General features: G+C 40.1%; 1 protein-coding gene across 3 annotated transcripts in view; it reads right to left on the bottom strand.

The window, feature by feature from the left end:
• The window catches only part of fancc (FA complementation group C), a 138783-nt gene that overhangs the window by 43516 nt on the left and 81949 nt on the right, over nucleotides 1-13318 (bottom strand). For all 3 annotated transcript variants that reach the window (XM_055632921.1, XM_055632922.1, XM_055632920.1), the window contains one exon: nucleotides 4025-4181. In XM_055632921.1, the coding sequence (XP_055488896.1) occupies nucleotides 4025-4181 (157 nt within the window). The remainder of the gene's footprint in view (nucleotides 1-4024; nucleotides 4182-13318) is intronic.

Below are 13318 nucleotides of genomic sequence, written 5' to 3'. Positions count from 1 at the left end.
CTTGAAACTTTCAACAATCTCTACTTCGGTGCCTTCAATGTATACCAGGATAATTGCACCGCTTCACTGACGTCGATCACTATCTCCTTTGTCTTGTTGACATTGAGAGAAAGGTTATTGTCTTGACACCAGGTTATAGACAATAGACAATAGGTGCAAGAGTAGGCCATTCGGCCCTTCGAGCCAGCACCGCCATTCAATGTGATCATGGCTGATCATCCCCAATCGGCACCCCGTTCCTGCCTTTTCCCCATATTCCCTGACTCCGCTATTTTTAAGAGCCCTATCTAGCTCATTCTTGAAAGCATCCAGAGAACCCACCTCCACCGCCCTCTGAGGCAGAGAATTCCACACACTCACACCTCTCACTGAGAAAATGTGTTTCCTCGTCTCTGTTCTAAATGGCTTACTTCTTATTCTTAATCTGTGGCCCCTGGTTCTGGACTCCCCCAAATTTCGGGAACATGTTTCCTGCCTCCAGCGTGTCCAAGCCCTTAACAATCTTATATGTTTCATCATCTTATATGTTATGAGGTTCTCAATCTCCTTTCTGTTCTCGGCTTATTATTTGATATGCGGCCCACAGTGGTGGTATTGTCTGCAAATTTGTAAATTGAGTTGGAGATTGTGCAGTGAAGGTAGGGTGAGGTGTACAGCAGGATTTAATATCAGTATTGGAAAATAGTGATATTGTACCAAAATCAGGATGATGTGCAACTTAAAGGGAACATGCAGGTGGTGGATTTACCAAGTGATTGCTACGCTGTCCTCCCTTTCAGATGGGCTGTTACAGAATATTTTCTAAAGTAATTGCAGTACATTTTGCAGATGGTACACTCTTAGGAATGTCTTCCATAAATGGGGAGAGTGACCAATTATGGTGTCGGATTGAATAACAATCAAAAGACGTGCTTTACCGCAGAAGGTGCTTTCTCAGAGATTGTTGAAGCTTCAGGCACATGAAGAATAACCTACTATAACCCTGATGTGGCACATGGATGGGGTCAAGAGATCGCTTGTCAGGAAGTGAGTAATTTGCTGCAAGTTACCCAGTCTCTGCCCTCTTAAAATGACAGGAATAAGTTGGGCAGTCAGTTAAATATCTAGTCAATGGTGATCCTATGGATAGTGTTTAAGAAGGAACTGCAGATGCTGGAGAATCGAAGGTACACAGCTTGACAATGGGAACAGAGGTTTGACAATGGGAACACTATTGAATGTCAAGTGGAGATGGTTGGACTCTTGTGGGAAGTGATCACTCCCTGCACGTGTTTCAAAAATATTCTTTCCCACTTAGCAGTACATTCCTAAATGCTGAATGAAAGATGGAAAATTGCATTATCTGAGAAGCAGCAAGGGGAATGAATACGTGTAATAACCAGCAAACATCCCTATGAGCAATATGCTTATGGTTGCATCTTTAATACTGCCCTAAACAGTTCTGTAGCAGTGTCCTGGGTCAATTGCAAGAAAGCTTATTTTATGCAAGGTACAATTTCAGCCAGTGCAGTTTCTCTTGTAATCTCTCTGATTTACAATAAACATTTATGAATACTAATGTTTGTAGTTTATTAGTTATGCCAGCCACAGGCTTTTAAATTATCATTCATCAACATAAAATATATATTTTTCTCCTTAATCAGTTAACCAGAAAAAAATGTATGTTTTAGTAGAATCAATCTTTAGACATAGAAATTGAGACTTTGAGTATAGAAGTTGGGATGTGATGTTAAAATTGTACAAGGCATTGGTGAGGCCAATTCTGGAGTATGGTGTCCAATTTTGGTCGCCCAATTATAGGAAGGATGTCAACAAAATAGAGAGAGTACAGAGGAGTAATACTAGAACGTTGCCTGGGTTTCAGCAACTAAGTTACAGAGAAAGGTTGAACAAGTTAGGGCTTTATACTTTGGAGCGCAGAAGGTTAAGGGGGGACTTGATAGAGGTCTTTAAAATGATGAGAGGGATAGACAGAGTTGACGTGGATAAGCTTTTCCCACTGAGAATAGGGAAGATTCAAACAAGGGGACATGACTTGAGAATTAGGGGACAGAAGTTTAGGGGTAACATGAGGGGGAACTTTTTTACTCAGAGAGTGGTAGCTGTGTGGAATGAGCTTCCAGTGAAGGTGGTGGAGGCAGGTTTGTTTTTATCATTTAAAAATAAATTGGATAGTTATATGGACGGGAAAGGAATGGAGGGTTATGGTCTGAACGCAGGTGTATGGGACTAGGGGAGAATACGTGTTCGGCACGGACTAGAAGGGTCGAGATGGCCTGTTTCCGTGCTGTAATTGTTATATGGTTATATGGTTATAGCTCTTGTGAAAACTTTTCACCTTGATAAATTTACCACAAGCATACTTTCAATCATCAGCAGAACATGTTGCAGACTATCCTACTTGCAACACATAATAACTAACAGCTTGTAGAAAGTCGTTCTGTTTGGGTTTTGTCAGAACAACTTGGTTTTACACGTTATTCCGGGCATGGCCCAAATCAGATAATTCCAGAGATTAAGTGAGTATATCTCTGCATGATCTGCATGTCTCCCCTTGACCCAATGTAGCATTTGATTAAAGAGGCAAGTGGGACCCTCTGTAAAAATTACCAAATCATAAATGCACAGATCACCATAAGAAACGTTCCGAAATTTACCTCCAACAGCTTTCCTCCCCATTAAAGAAAACAGTGGGACACATAACTAAATATTTCAGATAGTTCTTTCCCCATATCATGTCACTACTTGGCTAACCAATACCTTACACTCACAAGTCTAACATAAATCAGGAAGATTATTAAATAAACTAAGATAGAGTATTGACAGTTATGCCAGTCTGATGGTGACTTAACGGGATTACATGGGGGGGATAAACAGTTATGTAGACATATTATATGATCAGAAGTAGTTAAATGGAGCCACAAGGAACTGCAGATGCTGGTTTACAAAAAAAAGAAAATGCTAGAGTAACTCAGCGGGTCAGGTAATGTCTCTGGAGAACATAGATACATAACATTTTGAGTCGGGACCCATCTTCAGACTGGTTGTGGGGGGGGTGGGGGGGGGGGGGGGGAAGAGAGCTGGGAGAGGTGGGGACCCAAACTCCTGGTTCACAATTCATAGCTCTTCCTATCTTTATCTCAGCACAGTTTTTTCATCTCTCACCTTTATCCGACTGTCTCCCAATCAAAAACACCTCTCACCTGTCCTCTCTCCAGCTTTCTCCCCCTCCCCGCCACAATCAGCCTGAAGAAGGGTTCTGATCTGAAACACCACCTATCCAAATTCTCCAGAGATACTGCATGACCACTGAATTACTCCAGCACTTGGTGTATTTTTTAGTTAAATGGAGATTCAATGGAAGTATTGAAAATTCTGATAGGTTTTGATAAGAACCATTAAGAGTTTCCAACAGCACAAATGTGAAATAACTGCCAAAAGGGACCATAGTTTAAGATGGATTTGTGATTTGACCTGAAGTACAGCCTGAAAATGTGATGGAAGCAGATTTGATTGAAATTCGATATGTACTCATATCGCACCATATGTACTCCCGACGTGTACTCGGAATTTTGATATGTACTCGTGAAAAGGTGAAACAAACTGCAGATTAAGTGGAATGCACAGAGGAGCAAGACTATTGGAATAGTTTTTCAGCAAGCAGGAAAGACCTTCTCTGATATATTAGCCTATGATTCACACATTATAGAATGAAACAGCACAAAAAGTGGAAGCCATTGACATCAAATTGTCTTAGCTTTTTGAAAGATCTATCCATTAGGCTCTCTTGCCCAAAGATCATATAGCAGAGCTATAGGAACTTTGCTCTTGCCCTTCACTCAAAACTTTGTAATTCCTTTCATCTTCATGCTGCAGAATTGTCATCTTCAGATTTGTCAATGCAATTTTTCCCAAAATCTTTAAATTTGACATTCTTCCCTAAACATTCAGTATAAATTCACTGGGGAAATCAATCAAAACCGGTGTTGATAATCTATGATTTGCTTCTTATTAGGAGACCTACCAGTAATGAGTCTGTGATGATGGCTTCAAGTTCCACTAAAGAAACACATGGATGAGATACCAAAGATTCGATAAGATGCAGAACAGTCTGTTCCAGACTAGGAAGGTAGCGCAGCCACAAGTTCACAACTGCAGACTCAGACAGGAGAATCTTTTTTCTATTTAGTTGGGAAAAGGGGAAAAAACGGTGGAGTTAGTATTCCTTTTAGATGCGATTTAAAATCTCACTTATTACCCACCAGCAAATTGTCAATCCATCATCCAAAAGATTCAAATCACCTGTCTCATCCAAAAATTGACAACCTTAGATTTTATTCCGAACTACTTCTTATGTGTGCTGAAAATGGTAATCATGTCTGAAGAAATGATTCAGTCTGATGCAGATTGATATTATTCTTAAATTCAATAAAGCATACATTTTAAGTTAAATTGTTCTGCAAAATGTTGTAAACTGTATATTTAGGTACACAATGCCTGAAAGTGTTATAGCTTTTTACATAAATTCAGTAGCTTCAACATATCAGTAAAGAATTTCAATGCTTACAGTAACTTGCTAGATATCAAAGCGGGAAAAAAACAACAATTTCCACATTTCTTCCAAATTTCCCATTGAAATTATGGAGAAGAACTATAACCAAAACACTTTTCAACATGTTTGAAACTAATTATAACAAAATTGAAGAAAACATCAAAAAGGATGTTGAAAGGTGGTCGACCCTTCCTCTAGACTTCAGTGCCAGAATACAAACGGTAAAAATGAATATCCTACCTAAACTACTATATTTATTCCAATCTCTCCCAATTAATGTCCCCCGAGATAAATTCATAGCCTGGGATAAAATGATCTCTAGATTCATTTGGAATAGCAAAAAAACAAGAATAAAACTAACAACACCAACTGCCGAAAAGCAAGGGTGGAATGGCTTTACCAAATCTGAGGAAATACTTTTATGCAGCTCAACTCAGACCTCTGGCTTGTTGGTGTAGACCTAATTATGAATCTCGATGGAAAGAAATGGAAAGGGAGATACAGGGTTACCAGACCCAGATTTTGGTGGGAGACAAATATCTGAGAGCGGCTTTGAGACATGCTATGGATCCAATAGTAGCATTTATGTTAGAAATATGGAATGTTATAGTGGAAAAATACAAATTAAAAAGAGGAGTTCAAGCATTGAAGTGGTTCGCATATGACTCAAAGTTTAAGCCAGGGGTGTATGATTCAAAATTCAAAGAATGGGCACAAAAAGGCATAACGGCAATGTATACAGTTTCAGAAAATGGCGAGTTTATGAGCTTCCAAGATTTAAAGTATGGTCTCGAAAACAAAGATTTTTTTAGATACTTGCAATTAAGAGACTACTTTACAAAAGAGATAAGGCTAGAACTAGATGAAACTTCAAATAATTTGATCAAGGTGATTGTGGATGCATACAAACAGAAGGGGTCTCGGGTCATCTCTGCTTTCTACCAAGCTCTGGTGGGAAGCGGGGTAGAATCAACGCTCTACATAAAAACAAAATGGGAATAACAGAAGAAGAATGGTATCAAATGTGTGAAACACATTGTTCATCCACAAGCTCACTAGTATGGAGAGAATTTTGCTGGAAGAATCTATCTCGCTTTTTTATAACACCCAAAATAAAAAGCAGACAACTTGCTGTCCAACAACACTGTTGGAGGCTGTGTGGGAGTACGGAGGCAGACCACTCGCATATTTTCTGCAACTGTGTAAAGATAAGGCCATACTGGGAAAATGTTAATACAGCTGTAAAAATTATCTTGGATTATAAAATCCTAAATTCCTGCCCTGTGATGTATCTGGGGCGTATTAAAGATATTGTAAAAATAGAAGATACATATTTGATTAAAGTTTTGCTTGCAGCAAGTAAGAAGGCCATTACCAGGCAGTGGCTTCATGAAAAAAGTCCAAAACAGGAACAGTGGTTAGAAATTGTGCGAGACATCTTTAATATGGAGAAATTTACATATTCCTTGAGAGTCAAGGAGAATTCATTTGAGAAGATCTGGGGAAAATGGACCGTTTATTTGAACCATGCCACCAATTAGATAAATGCCGAGCTAGATATGGGAAGATTGCGTTATATAGAACTAGATGGTATATTTGTATGAATATTGAATTATCTCCAGATAACTAATCAATGTAATGGTTTTTCTTTTTTTAATTTGGTAAGTGAACCACACGGTCTTATTCCTATTTATATATTTTTATTTACTTCTTTTCCCCCCCCTATCTACTTTTTTTAAAATTTTGACTGCTGTTTTTCCTACTTTGTTTTATTTATGATGGTGTTGCACTGTTTTGTATATATCGCTTAAAAATCAATAAAAATTTAAGTGAAAAAAATAAGAAATTATGGAGAAGATCAGGAGCATCCTGGAAATTTCACAGCAGTAATTGGCTCACGTGCCTCGGAGTTAAAACTCATATTGAACCCACTGATCAGATTCAGAGAATGGCTGATGTCGAAAATTGTTCATTGAATACAATTTGCAGATTAATCCACCATTTTGCACGCCCTCCAACCCTAATCCAAGAGTAAAAGCCTATTTGTTCCTTAACAATGCAGACTTGTAGAAGTCTTCCTGTTTAATCTGAAACGGAATACTGCTGACTTGCAAACTGTCAAATCCCATCCTAAAATTAATTGTTAACTTTTAAATGTCTTTTTAAGTTCTGAATGTCAGAACCACTGGAAGAGCTGACAGTTTTGACTGATGGCAAAACTGTGGTGGAACTTTGCCAATGGTCCAGGTTTCCGAGATGTGTTTCAGGGCCAGGATTTGTTCTGGCTCGGTTATCTCACCAAGTGATGTTGCCTAGAGCCCGCCAATCAGCTCCAGGACTCCAGGGCAGAAAGATCAGCCTTCCAAATCTAGAAACATTTTCCCTCCATTGCACCAAACTTAACTTTGTTAACACTTTGCTACTTCACACCAAGAGCCAAAAACATATGAAAATAAAAGATAAAAGTACAAGCGGTGCGATGGTTAGAGACGGAAAGGAAGGGGATGAAACTAGTGCAGGAGACCTTGGTGAAAGTTCCTCTTGGAAACAGGTGCACCCTCTTGGGAGCTGACGGGACAGGCGACGTTTCCAGTCTAAACGGCGGACAGGTCTGTGACTCGAATCCTAGAGCTGAGGTTCGACCAGCGAGATCGACATCAGGCAGAGCCACTGTAGTGGGTGACTCCATTATCAAAGGTGCGGACAGGAGATTCTGTGGCAGCAGGCGAGGCTCGAGGAAGGTGTATTGCTTCCCTGGTGCCAGGGTCCAAGATGTCTCAGGCCGACTTCAGAATATCCTCGAGAGGGAAGGTGAACCGCCAGAGGTAGTTGTACATGTAGGCACAAATAATGTGGGTAAGAAGAGGAAGGAAGTTCTGCAGCGTGAGTATAGGGAACTAGGTAGGAGGCTGATTCTAGGGTGGTTATCTTTGGGTTGCTTCCAGTACCTCGTGCTAGCGAGGGTAGGAACAGGGAGATCGGGGATCTGAATGTGCAGCTGAGGAGTTTGTGCAGGGGGCAGGGATTTAGATTTCTAGATCATTGGGATGTCTTAATAGAAACATAGAAAATATGTGCAGGAGGAGGCCAATCGGCCCTTCGAGCCAGCACCGTCATTCATTATGATCATGGCTGATCGTCCCCAATCAATAACCCGTGCCTACCTTCTCCCCATATCCCTTGATTCCACTAGCCTCTAGTATCTAATTCTCTCTTAAATCCATCCAGTGATTTGGCCTCCACTGCCCTCTGTGGCAGGGAATTTCACGAATTCACAACTCTCTGGGTGAAAACGTTTTTTCTCACCTCAGTCTTAAATGGCCTTCCCTTTATTCTAAGACTGTGGCCCCTGGTTCTGGACTTGCCCAACAATGGGAACATTTTTCCTGCATCTAGCTTGTCCAGTCCTTCTATAAATTTATACGTTTCTATAAGATCCTCCCTCATCCTTCTAAACTCCAGTGAATACAAGCCTAGTCTTTTCGATCTTTCCTCATATGACAGTCCCGCCATCCCAGGGATCAATCTCGTGAACCTACGCTGCACTGCCTCAATCACAAGGATGTCCTTCCTCAAATTAGGAGACCAAAACTGTACACAATACTCCAGATGTGGTCTGACCAGAGCCCTATACAACTGCAGAAGAACCTCTACTCCTATATTGAAATCCTCTTGTTATGGAGGCCAACATTCCATTAGCTTTCTTCACTGCCTGCTGTACCTGCACGCCAACTGCAATCCATGTTGACCTGGACTAGGGGCAGTGGTGACCTGTACAAAAGGGATGGGTTGCACCTTAATTGGAGGGGGACCGACATACTAGCAGGCGGGTTTGCTAGTGCTACAATGGTGGGTTTAAACTAAACAGTGGGAGGGTTTGAGTCAACAACGTGGAAGTGTATGCGTATAGCAGTTATCATGGGTGATTTTCATCTATATAGATTGGGCCAACCAAATTGGTAGCAGCGCGGAGGAGGATTTCCTGGAATGTTTTTTTAAACCAATATGTAGAAGAACCGACCAGAGGACAGGCCATCCTAGACCGGGTATAGTAGAATGAGGAAGGATTAGTTAACGATCTTGTTGTGCAAAGCCCCTTGGGCAACAGTGACCGTAATATGGTGGAATTCTGCATTAGGATGGAAAGTGACACTAATAATTCAGAGGCGAGAGTCCTAAATTTAAAGAAAGGAAACTTTGAAGGTATGAGACGGGAATTGGCTAGGAAAGACTGGCAAATTATACTTGAAGGGTTGACAGTGGAGATGCAATGGCAAAGATTTAAAGACCGCATGGATGAACTCCAAAAATTGTTCAGCATTGTCTGCCGAAAAAAATAAAACAACTGTGACTATAATATGGTGGAATTCTGCATTAGGATGGAAAGTGACACGGTTAATTCCCAGAGTACTCAAGGAGTCATGTAATCGGGTTTCACTGTACGTTAATTGATACAATATTGTGACAATAAACAGACCATTGAAACCTTTGAGATGGCCCTAGAAATCGTGAATGCATTGGTGATCATTTTCCAACGTTCTCTCCACTCTGGATCAGTTTCTGTGGACTGGAGCTTAGCCAATGTAACCCCACTTTTTAAGAAAGGAGGGAGAGAGAAAACGGGGAATTATAGACCAGTTAGCCTAATATCGGTAGTGGGGAAGATGCTCGAGTTGATTGTTAAAGATGTTACAGCAGCGCATTTGGAAATCATTGACAGGATTGGCGAAAGTCAGCATGGATTTTTGAAGGGGAAATCATGCTTGACCAATCTTCTGGAATTTTTTGATGTAACAAGTAGAATGGATAAGGGAGAGCCAGTGGATCTGGTGCAGAGTACCCTCCATAATGTTTGTGACAAAGACGCATCATTTATTTATTTGCCTCTGTACTCCACAATTTGAGATTTGTAATCGAAAAAAAATCACACGTGGTTAAAGTACACATTGTCAGATTTTAATAAAGGCCATTATTATTCATTTTGGTTTCACCATGTAGAAATTACAGCAGTGTTTATACATAGTCCCCCCCATTTCAGGGCACCATCATGTTTGGGACACAGCAATGTCATGTAAATGAAAGTAGTCATGTTTAGTATTTTGTGCATATCCTTTGCATGCAATGACTGCTAGAAGTCTGCGATTCATGGACATCACCAATTGCTGGGTGTCTTCTCTGATGATGCTCTGCCAGGCCTGTATTGCAGCCATCTTTAGCTTATGCTTGTTTTGGGGGCTAGTCTCATTCAGTTTTTTCTTCAGCATATAAAAGGCATGCTCAATTGGGGTCAGATCGGGTGATTAACTTGACCACTCAAGAATTGACCATTTTTTAGCTTTGAAAAAGTCCTTTGTTGCTTTGGCAGTATGTTTGGGATCATTGTCTTGCTGTTGAATGAGTCTCCGGCCAATGAGTTTGTGCAGACATTTGTTTGAAATGAGCAGATAGGCGATTCATGTCTGTGCATTGCTGAATTCTTCTATGCATCAGCAGGCCTGTATTGCACCAATGTAGCTAAGCTGTTTTGGGGGCTAGTACCCTTCAGCAGCTCTTCACATGCATGCCAATTGGGGTCATCGGGTGATTACTTGACCCCTCAAGAATTGACCATGTTTCACAGATTTGTATGCTTTGTTCTTGGGGCAGTATCCTTCTCTCATCCATACTTTGAATGCCATCAGCCAATGATATTTGTTACATTTGTTTGAACTTGAGCAGATAGGTGTGTCTGTGCATTTCTGAATTCATTATGCATCAGCAGCACCAATGAAGATAAGTGAGCCAGTACTTTCAGCAGCCATACATGCCCAGGCCATAGCACCCCCACCACAGTGTTTCACAGATGGTATGCTTTGGATCTTGGGCAGTTCCTTCTCTCCTCCATACTTTGCCCCTGCCATCACTCTGATATAAGTTAATCTTTGTCTCATCTGACCACAAAAATGACGGCCGTAGGTGACGGCGTTCTCTCGGAAATCGCAGCACAGAATGCCAAAACCGGTCAAGAACAGACTTTTAGTAATATAGATGCAGGAGTAGGAGAATATTATTTTTATTAGAGGGTCAATTTTAAAAAAATCACTACTTACTAGCTAATACATATTTAAACACTCACTTTACACTCACCAGGCTGTTCATTTCAGTAATATGACTGTAAAATTTACCGTAGATACTAATTTACCAGTCATCACATTACCAGCAAGAACAATTTAGTGATTTAAATTTGCCCAGCCTCATTATTTCCATTTGTCTTTATTAAGAACTAATTTAGCCTCTAACCTAGTGTGCTGCTGAGTTTTATTACTGCTTTCCATTGTCTGTGGATACATCTGTAGTTTTCAACACTGTTGCAATTTCACTGTAAATTGGTCTCGACACTACAGCTTGATGCCAACTCATTGTTGATGCACCACAGCTGCATAAATTAAAATGAAGTCTGTTCAAAAGCTACAGCTCTGTAAAAGGAATAGTCGATAAATATGATGAAATAAAAAGGAATGTCATAAATTAATAAAATGTAATAAATAGAAACTGTTGCTTCACCTTGAAGGTGTTTAGGTTCTTGGATATTAGGAATGGAAAAGATAAAAGGGTTGCATGAAGAGGGGAGTGGGTGTTAATGTGGAAATATGAATCCAGGGAGTCTGTGAAGGAGCAGACACTTTGGAATGTTGGAAGGGAAGGGGAGGGGAGGAAAGATGTGCCTGTAGTGCCACATTGTTGAGTGTGGCAGAAATTATGGAGGTTGATCCTTTACATATGGAGGGTGGTGGTATGGAGGATGAAGAGAAGCAAGCCCTTTCCTCACTCTGGACGGGATGGGTGGAGCTCGTTGGACTGATACCATTGAGAATATCGGACATATTTCTCACCAAGTAGGAAAGTTCTGAATCTCAACATTAATGTAAAAGTTCAAAATCTATTCAACAAGAAACACTGGCAATTTCCTGTCTATGCTTTTAGATGAATTCCTGGTGAAGTCTGACGTCAGAGCAGGTGTTTGCTGAGATTCCTCAGTATTTAGTGAGAAATCAGCTGCTGAATCATACAGCTGGTTGGTCATTCAATTAAAAAGGCTTTGTGAAAGAAATGGTATGGAAATAGCAAGTTTCATTTTTCTTAATTAAATATTTTATATGATTTAAAGGTATCTTAAACTGAAAATTATTTTTTAACAATTCATAATTACATTTTTTTTGAAGTGCTTTTAAAAAGAAAAATGGTGTTAACGTTTGTAGCAAAGCTGGTGGTGGCTTTGTCACCTGCTAAAAGATTGCAATATAACCCGTGGATGGGGTTTGTCTAACAATCATAGATCAGCCCTTTGAATTGTTCAAGGTACTGGCATTGCCCACAGCCTCGCTGGTTTGACTCCAGGACTCTCTGGTAGAGTAAGATATTTTTTTTGGTGTAGAAAAGAGAAGATTAATAAAAGAGAGTTATAATACAGATAACGGATTCTCTTTTAAGAAAAACTAAGCTATCGAGTTTAAGGGCATTGAAAGGTGGCGTGTTAGTTCCAGGGGTAATAAATGATTTTATTAGGGGAAATGATTGGCATTAAGTGTCCTGGAGATATTGCAGTTCACAATTGGGTGAGGCACAACATGGAGCTATCAACTTCATACGGGCGGAATGGTTCCCATAACAGAAATACCAAATCAGGACTGACGGGAAAGAAGGCAGGCACGGGTTATTGATTGGGGACGATTAGCCAATGAATGGCGGTGCAGTGCTAGCTCAAAGGGCCGAATGGCCTCTTCCTGCACCTATTTTCTATATTTCTATGAAGTTGAGATGAAATTGGTAATTGGTAATTTTGATGAAAAGGTTATGGTATTTAAAGGTTAGCTTAGCAGATGAAGCCGTATACAGTAAATGACATGTAAGGAGATTGGAGTCGGTGACAAAGAAGTTGAGCTTGAGCTTGAGATCCAATCAAGTACAAAGACCTCATATTATGCAACTCATCACAACTCACTAACACCAATATACCAAAAAATAGATAACACTCCTCCAGTCACACCTACGGATCAATGGCAATTAGCAATATGCTGACTGAATCATCATTTGGAATTGTAGCCCTCCTTACAGAATCTAGAGAATAAAAAAAGGGCTTTAATGCTTCGGTTTAATACCCAAGTTAAATATCTGAAAATGTAAATAAAATAAAAGTTGTTCGGCACGGACTTGTAGGGCCGAGATGGGCTGTTTCCGTGCTGTACTTGTTATATGGTTATATGGTAATATACTACAATATATTGGATGATTGGAGTCACTCGTGTCATCTTTGTGCCACCTCACAAATGTGTTTGACAACAAATGTACAACAGCAGTTTTACCTAGATAAAATGTAGCATTTTCATTTTGCAAAGCAGCCGTCTTTGTGGTCTTACCAAATGAAACTGCCAATCTGAGTTGAATTATAACTGACTGTTTTAAAGATCTCTATCTACTAAAAAAATTGATTAAAATTCCAAAATTAATGCTTTGGCACTGTTGATTTTGACGTGATTATACTTTCATGCTATGTCCCATATCACGTTACATTACCAATGCATCAACCTCTGTATAATATATTTAGTATAAATTTATAAATACTCCAGTCTAGTTCAGTTGAGTGAGATACTGCATGGATACAGACCCTTCGGCCCACCGAGTCAGGGCCGACAAGTCATCAACTGTACTCCAGTTGTATCCTACACATTAGGGGCAATTAACAGAACCCAATTAACCTACAAACATGCACGTCTTTGGGAATGTGGG

Source organism: Leucoraja erinacea, chromosome 3 (assembly GCF_028641065.1).
Source record: "Leucoraja erinacea ecotype New England chromosome 3, Leri_hhj_1, whole genome shotgun sequence".
NCBI classification, from domain to species: Eukaryota; Metazoa; Chordata; class Chondrichthyes; order Rajiformes; family Rajidae; genus Leucoraja; species Leucoraja erinaceus.
Note: the sequence above shows the minus strand (reverse complement) of the source record. Positions and strands in the feature narration are given on the sequence as shown.